This window comes from Lutra lutra, chromosome 5 (genome assembly GCF_902655055.1).
Source record: "Lutra lutra chromosome 5, mLutLut1.2, whole genome shotgun sequence".
NCBI lineage: Eukaryota > Metazoa > Chordata > Mammalia > Carnivora > Mustelidae > Lutra > Lutra lutra.
The window spans coordinates 101,421,470-101,446,168 of record NC_062282.1 but is presented as its reverse complement, the minus strand read 5'-3'; the positions used below and the strand labels follow the sequence as shown (position 1 = coordinate 101,446,168).

Below are 24,699 nucleotides of genomic sequence, written 5' to 3'. Positions count from 1 at the left end.
AAATGAGCAAAAGTCATGAGCCAACCTTTTACCAGAGAGGATATACAGATGGCAAATAAGCACATGAAAGATGGTGAACATCATCAGCTACGCGGGAATTATTATTCAAACCACAATGAGTTATCCATCCATGTCTTTCAGAATAGCTAAAATAAAAAATAGTGACAACACCAAATGCTGGTGAGGATGAAGAGAAACTGAATTACTTGTACACTGTTGATGTACTTTGTGATTTGATGGTAATATAAAATAGCACAACCACTCCGGAAAACAGTTGGCAATTTCTCATAAAATTAAGCATGCAACTACCATACAACCCAGAAATTATAACACCCAGACATTTACCCCAGAGAAATGAAAATTTAAGTGTGCACAAAAATCTGTACATAAATGTTTAAAATCAGCTTTACTTCTTTTTTTAAAAAAGTTTTTTCTTAATTAAGTAAACTCTACACCCAATGTGGGGCTCAAACACAACCTTAAGATCAAGAGCCTCACACTCCACCAACCAAGCCAGCCAGGCACCACAAAACAGCTTTGCTTCTAATAGCCAAGAAAAAGGAACAACAAGACGTCCTTCTACAAGTGAACTACAACAAACTGCAGTACCTCCATACCCCGGACTACTACTCAACAATAAAAAGGAATGAACTGTTACACACACCAACACCTGGATGATACTTGAGAGAATTATGCTGAGTGAAAGAAGCCAATCCAAGGGAAAGTACACATTATGTATATAACCTACATGTAAAACACACATGTCATTTATCTAACATTGCTGAAATGACAAAATTATAGAAATAGAAATAGATTAGTTGTTATCAGCAGTTAAGGAGGTGGGGACAGGAGGGAAATAGGTGTGGTTATAGAGTAGCCAGATAAGGAATCTGTGATGAAGGGACTAATGATGGGAAATTTCTGTATCTTTTTTTTTTTTTTTTAAGATTTTATTCATTCATTTGAGAGAGAGAGAGAGAGACAGAAAGGACATAATCAGTGGGGGGAGAGGCATAGAAAGAGGGAAAAGCAGACTCCCCACTGAGCTGGGAGCCTGACATGGGGCTTGATCCCAAGACCTGGAGATCATGACCTGAGCTGAAGGCAGACGCTTAACCATTTGAGCCACCCAGGTGCCCCAAGGTTCTGTATCTTGACTGCATCACTGTCAGTATCCTGGTTATGATTCTGTATGAGAGTTTTGCGAGAAGATGGCATTGGGGAAAAATAATTTCAGAAATTAAAAATTTTAAAATGCCAAATCCCAGGCTCCACCCCAATCCTATGAAAACAAAACCACTGGGCCATTAGAACATAGCGGTCTTCATTTCTACAAGCTTCAAGAGATTCTTAGGTACCTGAAGTTAGCAAACTACCGCTTTATTCCAACCATGTTCCTCATATTCACAATTTCTTTCCCACACCAATTATTTCCATGGACTAAATCAGCATTATATTCCAGGCTAGCCTCCTGAGTAAGGCTAAAGAGTGAGGAATTTCCATGAAGTCTTCTCTCCTACATCCCTTCCACAGCTAGTTCTTCCTTTTTTCCCACAGAGCATCATACCCACATCCATCATCTCAGGATTCTGCTCATTTGTTCCTCAGGAGACAACTTTTTATCATAGTGGGAGGAGACCCCTCCCCACACCCCAAATGCATGACCAACAACAGAAACACAAAAGCAGGCTTAAATCCTTTTCTCTGCATAACCAAAAACCTTTCCCCAAAGGAGAAATGTGCGCTTCATCCTAAAGCAGTACACCAAGCTCGTCCTGTCCAATAGCCAACGTCCCAAACCTTGTTCTCAATTTAAGCCCTCCTTTATGACCAGCAATGAAACAAAAACAGAACTGGTAGAGATGTAAAATATGTTAACTACGAAAGTCACTAATGAACAAAAGTGTTAGCGTTAAAACATAGTACTTCTATCAAGAAAAGTAAATAATTTCTAATGATAAAAACATCTTGCACTTCATGTTTGGATGCACTCAGATTCAAGTTCAGACACATTCTGACATTTTTAGTCAAAATGTCTTGCAAAGGACTTTACAGTCTCCTAACTTGGCACTCTATGTTTCCCATCAATTATGAGGACAGAACAGGTTTATGACTGTATAGATAATCTGCAAAACAGATTATTCTTTGACTAAAAACTTGTTACTAGGGGCACCTGGGTGGCTCAGTCGATGAAGCAACTGCCTTTGGCTGAGGTCATGATCCCAGGGTCCTGGGATCCAGCCCCACATCAGGCTGCCTCCTCAGTGGGGAGTCTGCTTCTCCTTCTCTCTCTGGCCCTGCTTGTGCTGTCTCTCTCACTCTTTCTTTCTCTCTCTCAAATAAATAAAATCTTCAAAAAAAAAAACTTGTTACTAATGTGGATTTTTACATTGTTAGACATTAGAAATAGTTATTGAACAACTAAGTGGGGGGGTTGTTTTGTGCATTAAAAATATCTGTTTAAGCATATTTACATCAATGAACTTAACTCCTCTATTTTTGGTAAATGAGCCAAGAGCTGAACTCTATTATTTTGTGCTACCCAGTGAAAGGGATTCAAAATCAGTCTTTTGGACAGGATGACATTTTGGTATTTATCGAGAGAAAGTCGAACTAACCTAACTAGGAATGCATCTCAATGCCTTTCCACAAATGCTACCAGGGACTGCAAAACATGGCATTCAAGCGAATTCCTGATGTTTTGTTCCTAAGTGACCCATTCATTCAATAAATATTTATGGTACCAAGCTCTGTTCTAGGTAAAATATGTTAGTAATGAAATCAATAAGAATCCCTGCTTTACTGGGACTTACAAACTAGCAATGATAAAAAGCTTCCTCAGATGTCATCAAAGGTCTCAAGAAATCATATGCCTAACTCACTGTTCAGAGAGCAGATTTTGATTCAAACCTCAGTTATGCTATTTAGGAGATACGTAAACTTGAGAAAATCATTACCTTCTCCGTACCCTGGTTTCTGTTTTCATACAATGGGGAAAATAATATCTACCTTATACAGATAGTTGTGAAGGGAAAGGAGGCAATATACATGCAAGTACCCTGGAAAATGCTTGCCCCAGAGGGTCACTGAATACATATTATTTAACTTCTCTATTAGCATCTTTATCAAAGAAAACCCCTTGCAAAGAGGCCAGTATGAATAGTCAAAGTTTTGTTTTCCTTCATCTACAGCACAATCCATTCTCATGATGCTTCAAATATCCCAAGTACCTAAAAAGTGCCTCCTTTAAGTGACATTTGCTGTGTTGTCCCCCAGGCAGGAACGGTAAGGCTTTAATGACAGCAGATCTTTTTCCCTCTTCCTAAGATTAGCCAACATTTGTCTTGGAGATACAGGCAAGACGACCACAGGCCCACGGGGGACCCTGTTATCACAAAGTCACCATATCAAGAAGCCTATGCAGAATTTTCCTAAGAGATTTAGATATATGGTTGTGACTCCTGGTGGAGAGAGGGCTAGGGATCATCCCACTAGATCCTGAGACTCACAGAAGTCAGTCACTGGCTGTCAGAGCTCTCAGCCACCAGGCACACATGGGGGTATCAAAAAGAAGAAAACCACCTGGTCCCACCTAGAAGAAATGGTAACACCATTCCAGTTCTTCTTAAGCTTTTAACCTTGTAGAGATCTGCAAACCTTGTTTTTGAGCTCAGGGTCTTCAAACCTCTCTTACCTGCTGTACTAGAATATCTCCAATTCGGTTGATGATGAAATTCCTGTCATCACCAGCACAGGACTCCTGCCTTCGCTCCTTCATGCTATAAAAGAAATGCCTATGGATTTCCAGTAACTCATCTAAGCAGGGGAAGATTTTATCCACGGTGCTGTGATCAAGCTGCAGCTCCTCCTTCATTCCTTTCCTGAAGATCTCAGACATGATGAGCAGGGTCTGGATATGATGCATCTCTGTTTGCATCAGTTCTGAAACACATGCGCACAAAAAAGCTTTAACAACCAAATACTCCAGTGACCTACAGTAGACGCTAAACACTGAATGCTGTACAGGGGAAAAAAAAAAAAAGGAATGTTTATGAACAATGGCATTTCTTCACCATAGAAGTCAGATTGATTCCACTTTCTCTGGAAGAAAACAAAGTGTGACGATCAAGGGACATTGTGGATAAAGTGAAAAGACAGCCCACGGAATGGGAGAAAGTAAGATCCTTCTTCAAGGCCTCCAGGCTTGCTGTTCCAGCAGCCTGGGATATTTTCTTCCCAAATCCACTAGCGCCTTCTTAAAGTTGTCCAGGTCTCTTCGAATATTACTTGTCTCTTAGGTCTCCCCTGTATGCCTGAACATTCCATAGCTCTTGTCCCCCTGCTTGATATGGCCCACTACTCTATTTTTTTTCAGCACTTATCACTACCTACACCCTATTATGTATTTTACCCATATCCTGTACTACACTGTAGGTTGTGAACTCCCCAAAGCGAGTTCATGAGAACAGAAAATCTGTACATTTTGCTTACTGTTATTTCCCTGGTCTCCAGAATTAAGGCCTGGCATACAATAGGTACTAATATTTGTTGTACAGTAGACACTATTTTTCTTTATTTCTCAGAACCAAGATCTTTTTATCTGTACTTCTAGATGAATAAACTATGCCCAAAGGTTGTACCTAACTTGCTCTAAACCTCAAAGCAAGTAATGAGACTTCTTTGAAAGAAGAAAAGGTGAGGGAAGGCAGTGGGCCAGCCTAGGGAGAGAGATCAGACTCCTTATGTGGGTAGAGTCAAATGACAGAAACTAGGGGAAAGGAATTTCAGGTCTTAGCACAGATTACTAGATTGAAAATGTAATGTCTATGGAAAGAGAGTTTCTAGTAAATGGAGGTATTCAAGAAAAATGTGTATGATCAGCTTGGTGAGTTATGGCAACAATGATTTAAATACTACAAGGACCATGGAATCAGATGTTTTTCAATGACCTTGCTTGGTTTTCAAATAATAATTTTTAATAAAGTGTGGCTGCCAATGATACTAATTACTAAGCTTCTATGGAAAAAGTAATGATGGCATTTCCAGTAAACGGACTGAAAAAAATTTTTAATGCAAGAAAAATATCTCATAAGGGACTTGCATAAAACAAGTATAGAAACAAGTGTTACAATTCAACAGTAAAAAGACAAAATGAACAAAAAAAAAAAAGAAAAAAGAAAGAAAGAAAACAAAACAAAACCCCAGTTCAATATGGGCAAAGGATCTGAACAGATGTTTCTCCAAAGAGATACATGAATGATCAAGGAACACATGGAAAGATACTTACCATCATTAGCCCCCAGGAAAATGCAAATCAAAACCAAAATGAGATACTACTTCACACACATGAGGTTAAGTGGAATAAAAAGGAGGGACAATAAGGAAGTGTTGGCGTGTGGAGGAAGCAAGATCCTCAGTACCCCACTGGTGGGCGGGGAAAATGGTTCAGCTGCTTTGGTAAACAGTCTGACAGTTCTTCCTACGGGTTAAACAGAACGTTACTGTGTGACCCCAAAAGTGGCAAAAGGACCAGCCACTGATAAAATGACCATTAAATGATAATTAAATAAAAGATAGGATAGGGGCGCCTGGGTGGCTCAGTCGTTAAGCATCTGCCTTCAGCTCGGGTCATGATCCCAGGGTCCTGGGATCAAGCCCCATATCTGGCTCCCTGCTCCCTTTCTCTCTGTAGCTCCCCCTGCTTGTGTTCCCTCTCTCGCTATGTCTCTCTCTGTCAAATAAATAAAAATCTTAAAAAAAAAAAAAGATAGGATATCTACAGTAAAATAATAGATAGCAATAAAAAAGAATGAAGTATTAATATACACCGCAGATGAACCTTGAAAACAAAAGCGCGGGAAGCCAGCCACATACTGGACAACTCCAATTATGCAAAGTACCCGGTCGAGGAAAATCTGCAGGGACAAGTGGATGAATGGCTGCCCGGGCTAATGGGAGAGAACACAGGGAGTGAACATTAAGGGCCCTGGGTTTCTTTCTGGAGGAATGCAGATGCTCTGGAATTAGTGGCTGATGGTTGCACAACTTCATGAACATACTAAAAACTACTGAATGATATACTGTGATGGAGTGAATTTTATGGTATACGAATTCTATCTCAATTATAAAAATGTATCATGAGAGGAAACAATTCATGATTTGTAGGAGCACCGTAAGTACAATTCTGGATTAGTATTTCCAGACTCGGCTACTGGTAAGACTCTAAAATATGAGCCATGGAGGGGAACAAATCTCAATGTAGCTTTATTATGTTATCATAAACAAAAATCTCTTTAACCCACTAGCTCCTAGTTATTACTTCCTACCAAGTTTTTCATACCTACTCTGTATTAAAGACACCTATTCATATCAATTGATTTAATCCTTTCATCTAATTATCCATATGACCCAAAATATAGGAATGATTTTTCTCATCCTTTAAAGAAAGACAGTGAAGGGGCACCTGGGTGGCTGAGTAGGTTAAGGGTCTGCCTTCAGTTCAGGTCATGGTCTCAGGGTCCTGAAACAGAACTCTAAGGGGGGGCTCCCTGCTTAGTGGGGAGTCTGCTTCTGCCTCTCCCTCTGCCACTTCCCCCTGCTTGTGCTCTGTCAAATAAATAAAATCTTAGAAAGAAAGAAACAATGAAGAATGAAGGCTTTCCTCTGGAACACAAGCTGCTCTGACCCCAAACACCATGCTGTGAATGTGATAATTCATCCCAAGTGGGTCAGATTATTTTTAATATATGAAATCAAGAAGTGACGACAAATTACAGTATAATAGAAACTACATGAGAAATAAAAGGGACAGCATCTTCCCAGCTCTACAGCCCTGAACAGATTTCCAACCAGGCTCAATCATCCCACGTGACCTGCACAACTACCAACTTGACACACGTAAGAAGGAATCCTTGTCACCACGGACTCTATGGCCCATACTTGCAGCCAAAGAATTGATAAAAACTAAGAGCGAGTCCCATCTTTCAAGTAGGCTAACTTCTTGGAAGCACTCTAAGGATCTACTTTGCATTTTAAAATTGTTTAAACTTCATTTTTTTCCTCTAACGAGCTGATAATTCAACTTCCCCTAATTCAGACTGCTTCCACTCCCAAAAGGAGGAAATAGTAAAATCTCAGAGCTGAAATGCACACTTAAGTCTGCAGAACGCAGGCCCACGTTGTTCTGACCCAGGTGCTGCCCATCTCACCGCAGTCTATGGGAAGGATACCCACTGCTGTGCATGGGCAAGCGGCAGAGCTGTGTACCCAGCAGCCCCGGGTGCATTAAAATATGTGAAAACTTTCTGGGGTTCTTGGAACAGAAGGCAGGAAGTATTGGCCATGGGTAGGTAAACTTGAAAAGGATCTGAGAAATAAAATTTGCTTTGTATCACGTACATACAATACCTCAATTAGGTGTGAATATAATTATCCCCCTTTTAACTAAGATCCAGGTGAATTAAACCATTTGTCTGAAATCAAGTAACTAGAAAGGAATAGAACGGAGATTTCAACGCACGTCTTATGATGGCAAATCCTATGCCCTTTCCCCTATACACCCTGCTTCGGCCCAAGAGCCTATTTTAAATGCTTACCGAAAATGACATCCTGTCTTTTAATGACATCTTTCTCCTGCTTACTGCAAAATGAGGGGTCCACCACCAGACTCCAAGACTCTGCTTCCAACTCCTGGGCGTCACTGCTGAGGTCACTCCACAGAGAAGAATCCACAACATCTGGTGTAGGTGCAAAACATAAAAGCCAGAAGTGAAGTGACACAAAACAAAGACCTTTCCAAGGACCCACATCTATGGATTCATCACACGAAATAAACCTGCTTTGAACACAGAAACAGCTAAGCCAAAATACTGTTGATATGGGGCAGAAACATCTAGAAATCAAACTGCGGAAAGGGTCCAAATCAAAGGAGCTTGCAAGGAACCAAAGAATCATTAAAACAGTGATGGTGTGCATGCCACCCCCCAACCAAAATAAATAAATAAATAATTTAAAGATTCTTTTGTTTGCTTTGGCATGCTCTATTTTAGTTCTTTTATTTTTGGTAAACTTCAGAGTCCATAAGGGGCTTACAGAATCTTAAACACACCCTATCTTTTGTCCCAGGTTACTCTGCACTGTTTACTCAAATCTGAATTTTGTACTTGTCTACGTGATTTGCTCTTGACTTGGCTCACTGTCCTTAATATAAACAAGAAAGCAGGGTACATGGGTTCAAGTCACAGATGAGTACAGATTTTTCTGACAGAATCTGATATCACACACCCATACTCCTTCCAGGAAAACTAAATCCTATTTATCCAAACAGCACTCCTGAGAGACAGTCCAGCTCAGAGGAGTCAGCAAGAGATGATAATGGATTGGAAGACTCAAGTTTAACATAAAAGCACTAGATTCCCGGGGCAGAGTCCACCCCCTTCTTTTCCCACTATTCTCCCTCCCTCAGGTCCTCCTTCACTTACTAATACAGCGTGGCTACAACACACAGCTCACCAGATTAAATCCCATCTTACAAAATAAGCTTTAAAAAATGCTTTTATTCCCCACAAAGTAGGGGGCAACAGATGGGGGATAAGTATCACAGAAATCTAGGCAAACCCACTCTTAATTCAAAGAAGTACGTATTTTTAACATATGATCCTTACCCCAATTCATCACTAGTTCTAAAACCTTGTAAACAGTAACAAGCACACAATGTATCTCATTCTCTTATCTTCACGCCACATGTCTATTTAATATATTGTATATCCTTGGCCACTACCTGGGAGTATTCACTGGGGCTAAATTTTCATTTATCAAAAGAACCTATACCAAAAAGATACCACGAAACAGAATTCCTTAAAACACACACACACACACACACACACACACACACACTATGTCTGATCCTTCGGAAATATTCCTTCTGGCAACTTCTCACAGAAACAAACGTGTCTTCTCCTCACCTTCCATTAGGAAGGACTCTGTGGAGGGAGAAGAGCCCATGGACTGTAGCAGCTCATCAGAATGAGACCTGCTTCTCCAGGTGTTCCCGTCACTCTCAGATTCCAGGGAGGGCCCCGACCTTCTGAAGCTGGAGGGAAGGAGGAACACGAGTCAGTTCCAGCAGTGGCTCTGAGATGTGGAGGCCCAGGGCGGTTCGCCATCTTACCTTTCCAAGGTAGTGCCTGGAACACTTCTAGACAATGGATGGGCCTGTGCTGAAGCTTCTTTCCTCCTGGTGGGCAATCCGATAGGCATGGAAGAAGAAGGGTGCAAGGAGAGACCAGGTTGCGGGATGTCACGAAAGGAAGAGTCTAGAAATAAAAATGGGTGCTTTATGCGGTTTTCACAGAGAGCAGTAATTACAAGGAGTCCCTTAAAAGCCTAGAAGCAAAACACTCAAATGGCTGCTGTTAATGTGTCGCATATCCAGCCATGACACCAGTGTCCTTTCGAAATCCTGACACCTGGTTCAAATGTCCCTTCCATTTCACACCCTCCTGATACCCATGAAGCCGGCCTGCTTCAGCACAGCCACTTGGAGACTGTGGGTGGCTGGGCTTACACAAACAGGAAGATGGAATGGGGAAACACTGGGAGAGCTCTCCCATAAACCACTGCTTGTACTCCTTCCAGCCAGCTTTAACGAGATGCGAGGTGTTATTAGCACTATTAGTAGAATGCATATTGTATGTACCAACAATCACACACACACACACACACACACAGAGCAGGTCAGTGGATTGGAATGATGCTGGGGAGTCTGCTCCTTATGGGATGAGAACTTTAGGCAAATGAAACGTGCAAGCCAGGCTGAGCTCTTCTCGCTTGCACACTGAAAACTACAGAGTGCTACAATACCTTTCTGGTTTCTTCCAAATTCCTTCTCAATGTCTTCTCCATCGTTACAGGCATATGTGCTTTTACATTCGATGCGTACTATACATGACCCTCAGGAAATGTTTGAGTCCTACTGTAGGGATATAGCACACACCTTCTCAAGCAGAAGAGGATCAATACTTGCATGGAACCCCAGGATATTACAGAGGGTTTTATACGTGTATGATTTGGCTTGATTTTCATGACTCTCAGAGAAGTAATTTTATCGATTATAAGGCCCTTTTATTTTCATGCTGAACCTCATGAAACTGACAAGCGCCTCACAACTACAATCAAAGGGACTTCTGTCCAAGCAGGGGTGTAAAGGAAGTCACAGTCGTGACTCTCTGAACCAGCTTACCCTGTATAACAACACACCCAACTGCTGATCACCACAAATCTGCATAGTGTATTGTCCCCTGATTCAAGGAGTTTTGGAAACAATGGTCACACTGTGAGAGCATTCAAATGAAAAGTGACCACAAACATAAAGATGCCTGCCGTGAGGCAAGCAATGCCATACTGGAGGAAGAACAAACTGCAAAGTCTCTCACAACAAATGGAAAGATTTTCAAACTTAGGAGATGATGGCCCCTGGTTCCTACATGCAATGTCAACTACTGTTGGAGGTTTCCAATTAGCACCAAGAGGAATCGTCTCATATGAAGCAATCTATAATTCAAGGAAAAACGGAAGCACCAAGTTTAACCACATGAGAGAAAAATGCCGGCATGCCTTCCAATTTCACTGTCATCATAAAAGGGCTGAAGAGATCAAGGCCTCAAGCCCAATTAATAAGCAGGGCCGGGTCACTATGATAATGGACACCAAGGACTGTAGACTCCAAACTTCAGGGTTTTCTCCCTAACTCTGATTCTGAAGAAGCATGTGATAGGTATTTGTGTAGGTGAGTATGTGTTAGCGCTAGGAAAACAGAGTTATGTACACTTAATGTCATGTTGTCTTTTCCTCCAAAGGTTGTTATTGAATTAATAGTGCATATTATACTAGATTGTGTCTTAGAATTGAGGCAATATCCTAACATGTTCCCCCCTTTAGCCCTCTCTAAGATAAAATATCATATAGTATATCTAGCGCAAAGGCTATTAGGCTGGCCTAGAAGTTTATACCATCCTTTACCTCTGTGAGTAACTAAATATTACACTAATCATGTTTTGAAAGAAGAAATATTGGACAAAGGAGAAAAACAGGAGGAGCAGGTATTTCACATTGGAAAAAAGTATGGTATGTATGAAACTGGCATTTCCACATCACTTACTTCCAAGGATGGTCTGCGGTTTGTTCTTGTATTTCTCTTGGAATTTCTGGTAAAGAACATTAGAAACAGGTAAAATGAGATTAAATTCCACCTGACTACAAAAATGTCCACCCAGTTACACAGGATTATTATCTATATCATTTTTTTTGTTATCTCATGTCAAACGAAGAATTTAAAGCAAAAGATGTTAAACGCATCAAAGAGGAAGATGTTATGATAATGAACAAGATGTAGTGAAAAGAAGGGCCATCTGTACCCCAATGCTCACAGAAGCAATGGTCACAATCACCAAACTGTGGAAAGAGCCAAGATGCCCTTCAACGGACGGATGGATAAAGAAGATCTGGTCCATATATACAATGGAGTATTATGCCTCCATCAGAAAGGATGAATACCCAACTTTTGCATCAACATGGATGGGACTAGAGGAGATTATGCTGAGTGAAATAAGTCAAGCAGAGAGAGTCAATTATCATATGGTTTCATTTACTTGTAAAGCATAAGGAATAACATGGAGGACATGGGGAGATGGAGAAGGGAAGTGAGTTGGGGGAAATCGGAGGGGGAGACAAACCATGAGACTGTGGACTCTGAGAAACAAACTGAGGGTTTTGGAGGGGTAGGGGATGGGGGGTTGTGTGAGCCTGGTGGTGGGTATTAAGGAAGGCACGTATTGCATGGAGCACTGGGTGTGGTGCATAAACAATGAATCTTGGAACACTGAAAAAAAATAACATAAAAAAATGTTATGATAATGAGATGTACAAGTTGTAAGGAAGGTGTTCCTCCAGAACACACATCAGGAACATCCCAGCTCTGTGAAAAGTGTATGGGAACCAGAAACCTCCTCCTCATGGATCCAGATCGCCGAGAGAGGAGTTCCTATCAGCGCTGCCTTTCTCCTACCAGTCACAACACCCCGGGTTATTGAAAAATCACCCGTAACTATGTGAGCCCACACATGGTCTGTTTCAATTGGCACAGAGGCTGGAGACCCCCAAGGTTCCCTTTGAAGCGTCACCACGCTCACTCATACATTTCGGACATGACGTTAGAGTGGGAAAGAAAGGAAGAGATGCAACAGATGTGTTCATTTCCTCAAGCCCACTCCCAAACTCAGAAACCTTTCCTTTATTCCAGGGACCTCCCAGTGTTGCTTCAAGACAGCAGGACCACTGGGGAACTTGTCAGAAATACAAAGTCTTGGACCTCACCCAGATCCTACTGGATCAGAAAATAGGAGAATGGGGACCAGAAACCTGGTTTTCGCAGGTCCTCCGGGTGATGCTGCTATCTGCTGATGTTTGAGAATTACTGCTCAAGGCTTCACATACAAACCCTTCACACTGGTAAACCCAGGTTCTCAAAAGAAAGACTAACCCACTTACACCTTATAACACAAATAGGGCCACCATGGAGCTTTCCTTAGTTCCAAAGGTGGACAGTTTAGGAAACAACTATGCACTCTGAACCTGTGTGTGTGTGTGTGTGTGTTTTAATCACTGTAATGATCACTTTAGAAACAAATACAAACAGTAATAAAAGAATAAAAACCTAAACAGGTAACAGGAAGCAACAAAGCTATGTATGTGTAAGTAAAACAAATGACAGATTACCTTGGTACACGGAGGGGCAGCATCTTTACAACCCTTGTGTACATTTGCATTACAGTCTGAAAGACAAAAATGAGTAAGACAGCATGGTGCTTTACTGGTCATCATAAAAGTAGCACACAAAAGTATTTTGAAAACAGAAGTAAAAATATCTAAGTCACATGTAGCCAGCCCCACCCTTGAGTACAACAAGCACATGGTTAATGTTTTCATTTCCTTGGAGATATTTTTCCCCTTCTGCACAGAGTCTTACCAATTATGAAACCTACGATTACTTACAATAGACACTTCTGCATCTGCCTGAGAACTCATGTACTACTATATGCCCTACGTGGCCAGGGACTTCTTATATCCGGCTGGTGGCAGCTGCCCACTCCTGCACCAGACAGAACGCCTTGCAAGATGGAAAGAAAGAGAACAAACTCACAACAATGCTGAAAAAAGTCCTATCGGGCTCCAGGAGGAATTCCTGCTAACTACAGGTAGCCACATTGAAAGAGACAAGTTTGCTGCTTGCTGTCTTCCTTCGCACTACATGCAGCCTCAATTTCACCAAAAGTTTGCCTGCTCCTTTCTGCCCCCCTGGTTCAGAGAAGCAGGCTGTCTTCACTGAAAGCCACCCCTGTGTGTGGGGACTGTTTTCTGCCAGACTGTTGTCTTCCTGCCCTCCATACCCTCCAGCCTCTACCCTCCCTGCCATGACTCTCTTGACCCACCCAACCCCAACGCATACTCTGTAGAGTGGAGCCTGTGGCTTATCACAATCTTCATTACTAAGAATCCTTTCTCATAGGTAAAGGTCCCATTTAGTTCCATCCCAGCCACACTGGAAAAGTGCTTATAAGTCACTGAGAAGTGAACCCAACTTCCTTCCACTGTAGGTGGAATACCTTAATGGCCAACGAGCAGAGGTCAGGACTATCCACGTGCTGGCCCTGCTGGCAAATGTGGAAAGCAGACTGCTCTCTCCTCATTGCAGAACAAGCAAATGAAAGGAAAAGGGGGAAAAGTGGACACTACAAGATACCACAAAGTTAGACAGGAAACTCACAGAAAAAGTAAGCCACTGATGATTATTAACTCTTGAAACAGAGAAGAAAACCTTGGATATTTGAAATGTGTTTTCCCTCAGAGACATAAAATAGGACCAAAAGGCCATGAAGGGAGTAAAGGACCTTACATCAAGCCAGCACAATGAGAGGGAGATGGAGCTTTGGGGGACAATAAAGCAGAACTTGGACCCAATGGAGAAGAATCAATTTAACCAAAATATCAAAGCAGCACTGGGAAATTAAACTTGAAAGGTTCCCTCCTGAATGTAGAGAAAAAGGAGGGTATAATTATAAAGTAGATGTCCTACAAAAAAAGGTAACAGAGATCACACTTCTCCAAGGAAGAAATCAGAAAAATGACATCAGAAGCAATAGTCAAAGCTACAACCGACAAAAACTTTTATCGAAGTGAAAAAGAACTACAAAAGGCAACTCAAAAGGTCTCCCTGTTTTCTAGGAATTAAATGACACCAGTCTGTAGACAAATTCTGACAATATCTGTGTGACTGAAAAATTTAAAGTTCTTAAGCATCTAGGCAGACCAGGTTACCAACAAAGTAGTAAGGTCAGACAGGCCCTAAAACTTTTCTACTGTAATAGTCAATGCCCAAAATTCACAGATCAATGTTGACAGGCTCTTTGGGGGAAAGATTTTGGCCTAGGAATTTATTTAGCCAGATGAATCTCTTTTTTGTGTGTGAAAGAAGGAAGCAAAAATATACCTCCTTAGATACACAAGGTTTCAGAAAACATCACTCCAATAATGCTTTTGAAAAAAAGATATACCTGAAATCCTACTCAAGACTCTTAAGAGCAGAATCAAAATTAAAAGTACAAGAATCAATCAGCTTTATTTTAAAAAAGAAAAAGAGAAGCAGCAAAACCAGCTAAACAAAGAATCATATCTAAAAAAAAATTATAGGCCGAGACAGAGAAATGAGTACAAATATCAAATCATTCTTGAAAAAGAACACTATTCTTCAAAGATTAAGCACACAACATAAAAATAGTAATTTAGTAGTTTAGTATACCAATAGAGTCTAGGGAAAAAAGGGTAACTATAAGAGGAATTAAAGAACATTCAACTATAAGCCTTAAAATTTACCACAAGTAGATAGCACAAGAGCTTATCTTGCCAAATCCGTGAGAACATAAAAACCAACAACACATGGTATAAATAGCTAAATCAGACATCAAGAAAAAGAGCAAAGAACTATAAAAGATAGTCGATAGCTGTAAAATTAAATGTAAATAAGAAAAAAAAAAGCCTTGTTATAGAATCCTATCTCTCAGTTACAGATTAACTACAGCTAAAATAAGACACACACCCCAAACTGAAAACACAGAAAATAAAATAAAAAATAAAATAAAAACACAGAAATAGGGAAAATACAAAGAAAAGGAAAGCAAGAGGAACATTAATTTTAGAGAAGGTAAAAATCAATGTCAACAGCAATAAAAGGCATTAAAAGGGTATTAACTAAATCTGGGGTGCCTGGGTGGCTCAGTGGTTTAAAGCCTCTGTCTTCAGCTCAGGTCATGATCCCAGGGTCCTGGGATCAAGCCCCGCATTGGGCTCCTGCTCAGCAGGGAGCCTGCTTCCTCCTCTCTCTCTCTCTCTGCCTGCCTCTCTGCCTACCTGTGATCTCTGTCTGTCAAATAAATAAATAAAATCTTTGGAAAACTAAATCTGCAACGAAGCTGTGATTTGTCAACTTCTGTGCACCAAGTACTGTAACATCTAAATATAAGCAGGGAAACCTATTTATAAACAAAAATAATTTTATAGAAATATAGTATGTGTAAAAAAAGCCCTAGAAACTCAGATTTTAAAAAAGAATACAAACACCGGAATTTTGAATACCCACATTACATTTTGCTTAATATATCACATTTTTAAGATTAGAAATAGTAACCTTCACAATTAAAAACAAAAATACACACATAAAATAGGATTTACCAGTAACAGCTGAGTTTATAAATGTCAAAATCTCTTGCCCCATGTAAAAAAAACTTAATAACCAAAGTTTAAATCCCCAACACTCCTCTTCTTAAAGATTATAAATCTTCAACTTTTTAAAAACTGTGTTAAAGAGGAAACATATCATATTCTCATACTGATGCTAGAATGTAAGACAATAGCCTAAAATGTGGACAGTGTTGGGGTACCTGGGTACCTCAGCTGGTAAAGTGTTTGACTATTGGTTTCCACTCAGGTCACGATCTCAGGGTCCTGGGATCGGAGCCCCAAGTCAGGCTCCTTGGTCAGCGGAGAGCCTGCTTGATACTCTCTTCCTCTCTCCCTTCCCCTCTCCTAGCTCGCAATCTCTCTCTCCCTCTTTCAAATAAATAATTAAATAAAAGTCATTAAAAAAAAACAAAATGTGGACAGTGTTATATGCAAAGAAATGCCACTTACCACATCATTTGTTGGGAAAAAATTGGGAAAAACTTAAACATACCCTAAGTAAGGAGAAATTAAACACATTTCATATCAAATAAAACATTAGCATAAATAGCTAACTTTAAAAATAATTACCCTGGACTCAATTAAAGTATGGATAGCCATCTTCTCTACTTAGTAAGATTTGGGATAACTTTGAATTTTTCCTTAAGCCTTGTATCTTTTATGAGTCTGAATGCATTTAAAAAATAATTTTTTTAAATAAATACATCCTCCATATTTTCAGCCATTTCCATTTTCCACTCAAACTTTTATGGCCATCCATTTGACCAACTTTTCTGTGAACCAACATGCTCTGAGCTACCTTTCAGTGAGCCCACCTCCCTCCCCATGACCCCCGTCCCAGTTTTCTGTCTGTCATTAACTACACAGGAATGCCCAAGGGCTGGGCTTTGTGCTAGTGGCTGCTGGGGATACAGAAGGATCACAGTATCATTTTAGTCCCTGAAGTCTATTTTAGTAGTTAAAAAACAAGAGGCTGTCTGTAATCCAGTACAGAATGGAATAGGATAAATAGATCATACACGTGGTACACAGAAGTTCTGGACACAGTGGTCAGGGGAGACCTCCCAAGATGAGGTAAGAAATCAAGACAGATGCACAAGAGTTGGGAGAAATGAAGAGAAGGGAGATCATCAGAAGCAAAGGGTCAGAGACAGGAGAACACACATGGTGGGAGGTAAGGACAACACACCTGGCGGCTTCTGGTCATAAACCAAGGCTGAAGAGGGAACTAACTGTGGAATTATTCAGCACAAATGGAGCCAAATGCATCTATCTGCAAAGTGTGGGCTTAGTTCAGGAAACAAGAAGGGAGATTAGTCCTTAAGCGGATGTGAGTAGATAAAAGAGTAATGTGGTACAAGTACTTATTCAGAATAAAGGTAGTGAAGGAGTGAATGGTATTGGGTGTGGGGACAACAGGGAAAGGGACTCAGCATGCCCAAGGAGTGAGCCTGTACCATTCATACAGAAGGAAGCCTTTTGGTATATGGGTTGTGAGATTGGTTTTTGTCCCATTGGTCTGGGAGACCAGAAGTCTCTGGGCAATGATGGCCACAGACAAGGTTGCTCTGAGTCCCTGGTGTGAGCCAAGTACAGGGTTGGTGAGGAGAGGGCTGACTGAGAACATGTTATCTGAACAGACCTGAAGGAGGTGAGGGAGCAACCAGTCCCTGAGGCTGATCTGAGGGAGAAGCACAGCAGGCAGAAGGAAGAGCCAGGAAAGGCCTTCTGTTGGTAGTATGCCCGCCACTCTGAGGAACAGCAAAGATGCCAGAGTGACTACAGCAGAGGGAGAATGGGGGAGAGGACAACGGGAGAGATGACGGGGACTTGCACCCATTGTCAGGGCTTTTGCCTTCCTTGGGGGTTGACAGGAAGCCACTGGAGGATCTGGAACACAGGGATCTGTGCCTTCACAAGCTCACTCTGGTCGATATTTTGAGAACAGATGTTTTCAGAAGTGTGCAATTTGTGCTAAAAGTACAAGGAAACCAGTTAGAAAGCTACTGAAATGGTGGCATTAGACCGGGGTGATACCAACAACAGGGTGAAAGGAGGCTGGCTTTCATACATATTGGGAAGACTGAGCCAAGAGGATTGCTGAAGGCCTAGATGTGGGATGTGAGAAAGACCCCAAGATTTTTGCCATAAGCATCTGACTGGCGCACTAGAGCTGCCATTAATGGAGAGATCAGCCCAAACGCGGGCACAGGAGCGGGAAAGCATAGCTCCACTTCCGACATGCAACTTCTGAGAAGCTGTTTAGATGACCCAGTGGAGGCATTAAGTAGGCAGTGAGATATACAGGTCTGGGGTTCTGGGGGCTGTCACTTGTGGACAAAAAGCACTGACTCTAACTATTGGGAGTCACTGCTCGGTAGGTTGTTAAATTACACATGCAACGCTACCCTGAACAACGGCCCTCTCTCCAGGCGCGCAGATGGCACAGTCGCTGGAGCATCTTACTCTTAGTTTTGGCTCAGGTCATAATTTCAGGGTCGTTAGATCAATCCCTGCATCAAGGTCCATGCTCAGCAGAGAGTCTGCTTAAGACTCTCTCTCCCGGGGCGCCTGGGTGGCTCAGTGGGTTAAAGCCTCTGCCTTCAGCTCAGGTCATGATCCCAGGGTCCTGGGATCGAGCCTCGCATCGGGCTCTCTGCTCAGCAGGGAGCCTGCTTCCCCCTCCCTCTCTCTGCCTGCCTCTCTGCCTACTTGTGATCTCTGTCAAATAAATAAATAAAATCTTTAAAAAAAAAGATCTCCTTCTGTCCCTACCTCTACTAAAATAAATCAGTAAATCTTTAAAAAGGCAAAAAACAATAGCCCTCTTCTCCTATCACTTATTTTCTGGGGACACAAAATGCAAAGACAGCACACACTGGGCCCAAGAACTTACTGGAACACTGGAATGACTCCTTCCCCAGGAGCGTTTTGTCACAAACCGAACACTGTAGAACCCCAGAGAATGTTCCAGGGACAAACTGATGTCGGCTCAGCTTCTCTTTGTCTTTGGCATCCTTGCTTTTTGTCTTCAGATTCAATAGCAACCGCCAGGTGGAGAGAAATGAGAAAAGACATATGCTGAGAGCCATGTACTTACAGAAGCCATACAAAGTCTCTACATTTTCTGTCTGCACATAAGGATGGCACGCAGAGGAGTACAGTAATGCCAGAACGAATCATGGCCAGCCTACCACTGTCCTGTACTTCCAACGACTTAGACAATATTCCGTAAGAAGTGGAGAGGTCTTCAAGAACATGTGTACGAAATCTCAGACAGGTGATTTTAAAGGGCAAGTGAAAACTATACTAACTGCCAAAAAATGGAACCAGCTACATTTTAAACACAATGGGCAGAGAACTTTAATTACCTTAGATTTATTCCGAGGGCTTGTCATCCTATTCATGAGGAAGCTGAATGTTCGGCTCACTTTGTATTTTTCAGACTCTGACTTAGCAGGTATAATGTATTTATCCCATTCTTCTTCCTGAATTCTACAAAAAAGAATCTGTTACCATGGCTTATCAGGACTTAGAGAAGGAGTAAAAAATGACATATATATATACACACATAGGTGTATATATACACTTTTTGCTTAGGTTTTAATGGTTATTCTAAACATAAAGATACAATCTACTAAAAATATACCTTATAGATGGATCAACAGATGTATGATAAAGCAACTATTTCACAATGTTATCAATTATAAATCTAAGTGGTAGAAATGGGTATTCAGCATATAATTCCCTCAACTTTCTGTATACTTTAAATTTTTCATAATACAATACAAGAGAAATAAAGGAAACCTTAGACTTACAATTTCACCCTGCAAACACTCATCTCCCTATTTACTATGCCAACAGAAATTTCCTAGGGCACAGAGAAGGCAAATAACCAGTAATAGGAAACTGCATTTTATTTATTTTTGGAACATAGAGATAATATTCAGAAGATACACATTTCTTTTGATAATACAGCTTGAGAAGCAGACTGCCTGCCCCTTGGTTCAGTCTCTCCCACTCAACCAGGCTATTTACAATCTGAGACTCCCTAGGCTGTAAAAGAGAGAAGGCTGTTGATAACTTCCCCACCATAAAAGGCAACCTAAAGATCATGGTATCCAATCTTTGAACACACTGAAACATTTATTTTCCCCTAAGCCATATGATCATGCCTTAGGAAAAAAAAAAGTCCCATCTATTAAAAGTTCTATTTCCTCTGAAACTTTCTAATAGCCTTATATTTCTAACATTATTATAGACAGAGACAGAAAGAAAGAGAGAGAGAGGGAGAATATATTAAAGATCAACCAAGTATGTAAAACCAGGTAACACTTCTGTGAAACATTCTGTAACCAAGGTCTCTCCCACCTCCCAAACTTCTCATTCATCCGCATTAGTGGATAACACATTCATCTCTGGGATATACTTCTCGAAAACTATCATATTACTGATATGCGCCAAAATATATGATCACATTTTGTGACAATGAGTCCAGTGACAAATCTTAGGACTTCAGTATATTTCATCTGATTAATGACAGGCTTAGACTTACAATTATTTCTAAGGCCCCTTCCCACACTTATGTACTTATCTAATACATTATTAAATGAAACTTCTGGTTATTTATACTTAGATATAGATTAAAATATAATTATTTGCGTTTGATCACTGAGAGTTCAAACCTATGAATGCATCTAGAAAAGATAATAAATAGCTTCAGAAGTGCCTCTTGGTCATGCAAAGCTAAAGGCACAGGCAGGACAGTGAATGTCCTACTAACTCTAATTCTGCATAGTAAGTGAAAGTGGGTTTGCTACTTAGAGAAAACAGCTCAAAAACTTAGAAAGGAAAGAGGGCGGATGGAACTGAAGGTACCCTATGACGACTCCAAGTGACGAAAAGAACTTAAGACTTTCTTATTTCCCTCCTACTTCCACAACCACCTCCTTAGATAACTAACTGGCTAATATATCTATAAATTTCCCTACCTCTTGTTTTTTGAGCATCCTAATTTGCACAGCTCATGACATATTATTCAACAGGCTCACTTTGGGAATGGAGGTGAAAAACAAATTTGAGGTCTTAGAAAGAATGATGTCCAGAACACCTTTTGTGACCTCACCAAGTGCCTTCTAATGTCTATGATAAGAACAATCTGGTGAGGAGACCTCAGTCTCAGAATTAAAGAATACTAAGGTCAATGTGGACTGTGAGGTCAAAAAGTCCTCCCCGCTACCTACCTCCCAGCAAAAACACAACACTACTGTCTTAAAGATCTTTTTTTTTTTTTTTTTTTAAGATTTATTTATTTGAGAGAGTGTGCTAGTGAGCATGAGTGGGGAGAAGGGCAAGGGAGGACAACCTCAAGCAGACTCCCCACTAAGCACAGGAACCAATCTGGGAACTTGATCTCATGACCCTGAGGATCATGACCTGAGCCACAATCAAGAATCGAAGGCTTAACCTACTAAGCCACCCAGGCGCCCCTCTACTCTCCTAAATCAAAGAAAATCTGTTTATCCAACTCTTTTCCCAATTCCCCATATTCAGAAGACCATATCAAAAATAACATTTCAGTTTTGATCTAAAACCTTTAAGTGGACTACAATTTTCATATATCCTGTATATTACTACAAAATGACATAAAATCATACCACTTACTCTTTACTTAAATGTTGAGAAGACCTGAGACATGACCAAGTAAACAAAAAAAAATACTGAAACACTCAATATTAAGAACTAACAATAGCCACCCCACATGGTAGAAATGTGAACATCAGGGACATGATCCATTGTCACATTATGAAAATGAATAACACAGTATAACCTCTGGGCAAATGCTGAAGGCTGGTTAATTCCATGTTTCAAATCTAACAATGCTATGTTCACCCATGTAACAATCAGTTACATTAGGGAAGAACTAAGAAGGGAAAAATCCCCAACTAATTTCACAACAGATTTTAAAAAGCTTTTCACTTTATAAGAATCTGGAAAAAAATTTAAACTCTCTTCCAACCCCAGAACAAGATGCTTAAATTCTATGATCAATTTGATGACCAATGAAATCATCCTCAAAGTTTTATAAACCGCATTTCTCAGAGATTCTCATGGCATTACCTCTTCAATGAAGATATTTTAAGTACCTTCAGACTAGAGGTCCTTCTCATCTTAACCTTTAAACCTATAATATCTGTAACTTATTTTTTGAAGAAATGAACAGCTAAGTATTAAAAGGAATCCCCAATATCCAAACAGAAAATAGACACAATGGGACTTTTCTGGACATTCAGATGCTCACATTAAAAAATATATATATTATATATATATATATATCAAGTAATAAATTTAACACATTTAAGACAGAGGATATTAATAAAATAACAGTCATGCCATATAATCATTAAGAAGTTGGTACACCCTGTAAAAAAAAATTTTTTTTATTTAAAAAAAGAAGTTGGTACACCCTGAAACTAATATTACAATGTATGTTAACTAACTGGAATTTAATTAAAAACTTAAAAAAAAAGAATTATATACTTACATTGAAAGTACTAAACTGTATTTGTCAGCTGCTATATAAACTAACATTTTTAGAGAATTAAATACTACTATATTTGTATTTAAAAAACTTGACAGAGATGAAGTATCTCTTCCTACAGAAAAGATCCTACAAAGTCTGGAGTGGGCCCCCTTTCACCCATTTGCATACTTTCCTAGTAACCCAGTGATGAATATAAATATGAGAATTTCAAAGAAGGCAAGTTCCTCAAGTACAATATAACTGAAGCAAAGCATTAAGTAGCATTAGGATCTCTGGATCCTACTAGAGCATCCGATAAGGTATTGGGCAGAGACTAAGTGAAATGAAAGATGTACTCTACTAGATACACCAGGGGATGTGACTGAGAAAGTCAGATGCTTTGAGGACGTAGACCAACACAGACTAAGGAAGAGAAAAAAACAAGTAACAAAATAATAAGAAAAGGATACTCCCTATACATACCATCCAAGTTAAAATATTTTATAGATTAATATTTAACCAATTAGAACACTGGCTTTTTCAGTCTTAAGTCCCTGTCTTAATGGAGAATAAATATTTTTGATTAAAAAAATCTAAAAAAAATTTTATATCAGTCCATTACTTCTCCGATAGTTAAAAAGATGACAGGGAGAAGACTGTTATTAGTATAATTATATTATAATATATTATATTATAGACCAAATATTAGTATAATTAGGGCCCAAATTAAAGCCATTTTCCTTTTTCACACTGTCTCCTCAAGCCAAACATTTATGCCATTTCTGACATTGGATTTGCACCTAACCCCAGGACTATTTCTCAGTGTGACTTATGAGCAGTTACTCAAGACCAGTAGAACTCAATAATCCTGCCTGCCTGCTTGCTGCTCAGCTTCTCAAGCCTGACTCCAGCAAGTTTTGACTTCCTGGGGAAAAGAGAAGCTGAGGTTTAAAGCTTTCTCTTTTAAAAGAGAAGCTGAGGTTTAAACCTATCAACCAGAAAACTGTTAATGCTTAAAATACTTTCTTGGGGCGCCTGGGTGGCTCAGTGGGTTAAGCCTCTGCCTTCGACTCGGGTCATGATCCGAGGTCCTGGGATCAAGCCCTGCATCGGGCTCTCTGCTTGGCAGGGAGCCTGCTTCCCCCCTTCCCCTCTGTCTTCCTCTCTGCCTACAGTGATCTCTCTCTGTCAAATAAATAAATAAAATACTTTCTCTATCACTTACTCTTTCCTCAAAGTTAACCAACCACTCCAAGCCGTATTCCAAAAGGACACACGGCAGAGGTGGCTATTTGCTTTCTTTGTCTGACCAGCCTGGGGCCTGTTCCCATAGCAAGTCTTCTTGTCACGGTAGACAGACCTAGCAAGAACCCAATACCTTTCTAAAGCAGGTGATCCTCACACGGCTGCTCCCATTGGTCCAGGCTATTGGAGGTGTGTCTTTGAAAATAGCCCCAAAGAGAACACTGTGTCCGCAGTCCTGAGACATGCAGCTCTGGGGACTCAAAGTAGCAGGTTTGGAGCAAAGTATTCTGGCAGCCTCATTACACAGAAATCTCTCATAAACTATGGAACGGATCTCAGAATTCATGTGCAAACATTTCCAAAGACAGCAAGCAGACCCTCAGGAAATCTGGAACAGTTAAAATACCTTTTTTCTCTTGGTGGCTCCGGTAGGCTGTAAGCTCTTTGCTCTACAAGACACAGAACAATAAAATGAAAACTGAGGCAGACAAGCTAGCAGTCATGTGCTAGTCTAAAATGTACACACTCAACCATATTTTATCATTATTCACACCATCAGTTAGAGGGTATCGAGGAAATCCGTCATCTTACGTAAGTAGGGCATTGCTCTGGGTAGCTTTATCACTGTCCCTAGTTTGGAGAGAATGAGGGGTGGGCATCACATGGCGACATTCAATGACTTTATGAATCTGGCATTAGCAGATGGCAGCGAGCAGTTTCAGCATGGAAGAAAATTAGTTCTGTCTTTTTGGATGTTTCTCATCAGAGCTTCATCCCTTACTTGTAATACTAATTCCCTAACATACCGAATCAATACATATGTTGGCTGCCTTTTAGGGAAGCTCATAAGAAAAGTCTTGAAGGCCAGCATAAGGAAGAGTCCCTTTTAATATGGCTGTAATGCCTTCATAAAATCCTAGCAGCGGCCAGTTCAGAGAGGTGCTTTGTGGTAGGAAAGGGAGGATCACTTTCCTCCCTGGACCTGGGGGCAAGGGAGATGGGAGACAGAAGGGAGGAAGCTGAGCACCATCTTGTTTCCAGAACTGAAGCGCTCCTTACAGTGACTGAGCAGAGACACTGATGTAGACGGTGAGAGAGACTGAAGGGGGGAGAGGACACTGTGGAGCACACCATCTACA

At 40.5% G+C, this 24,699-nt stretch overlaps 1 protein-coding gene across 11 annotated transcripts in view; it reads right to left on the bottom strand.

Annotated features, from left to right (window-relative positions):
• ARHGEF28 (Rho guanine nucleotide exchange factor 28) overlaps nucleotides 1-24,699 on the bottom strand; it is a 314,675-nt gene that overhangs the window by 64,412 nt on the left and 225,564 nt on the right. For all 11 annotated transcript variants that reach the window (XR_007127439.1, XM_047729921.1, XM_047729911.1 and 8 more), the window contains 9 exons: nucleotides 23,967-24,009; nucleotides 19,164-19,287; nucleotides 18,689-18,821; nucleotides 12,775-12,830; nucleotides 11,159-11,204; nucleotides 9,170-9,314; nucleotides 8,964-9,091; nucleotides 7,596-7,736; nucleotides 3,695-3,942 (listed from right to left, as the gene is read on the bottom strand). Coding sequence is in view for 10 of the 11 variants with exons in the window: in XM_047729921.1 (XP_047585877.1) it covers nucleotides 3,695-3,942; nucleotides 7,596-7,736; nucleotides 8,964-9,091; nucleotides 9,170-9,314; nucleotides 11,159-11,204; nucleotides 12,775-12,830; nucleotides 18,689-18,821; nucleotides 19,164-19,287; nucleotides 23,967-24,009 (1,064 nt within the window). In the remaining variant the exon portion in view is untranslated. The remainder of the gene's footprint in view (nucleotides 1-3,694; nucleotides 3,943-7,595; nucleotides 7,737-8,963; nucleotides 9,092-9,169; nucleotides 9,315-11,158; nucleotides 11,205-12,774; nucleotides 12,831-18,688; nucleotides 18,822-19,163; nucleotides 19,288-23,966; nucleotides 24,010-24,699) is intronic.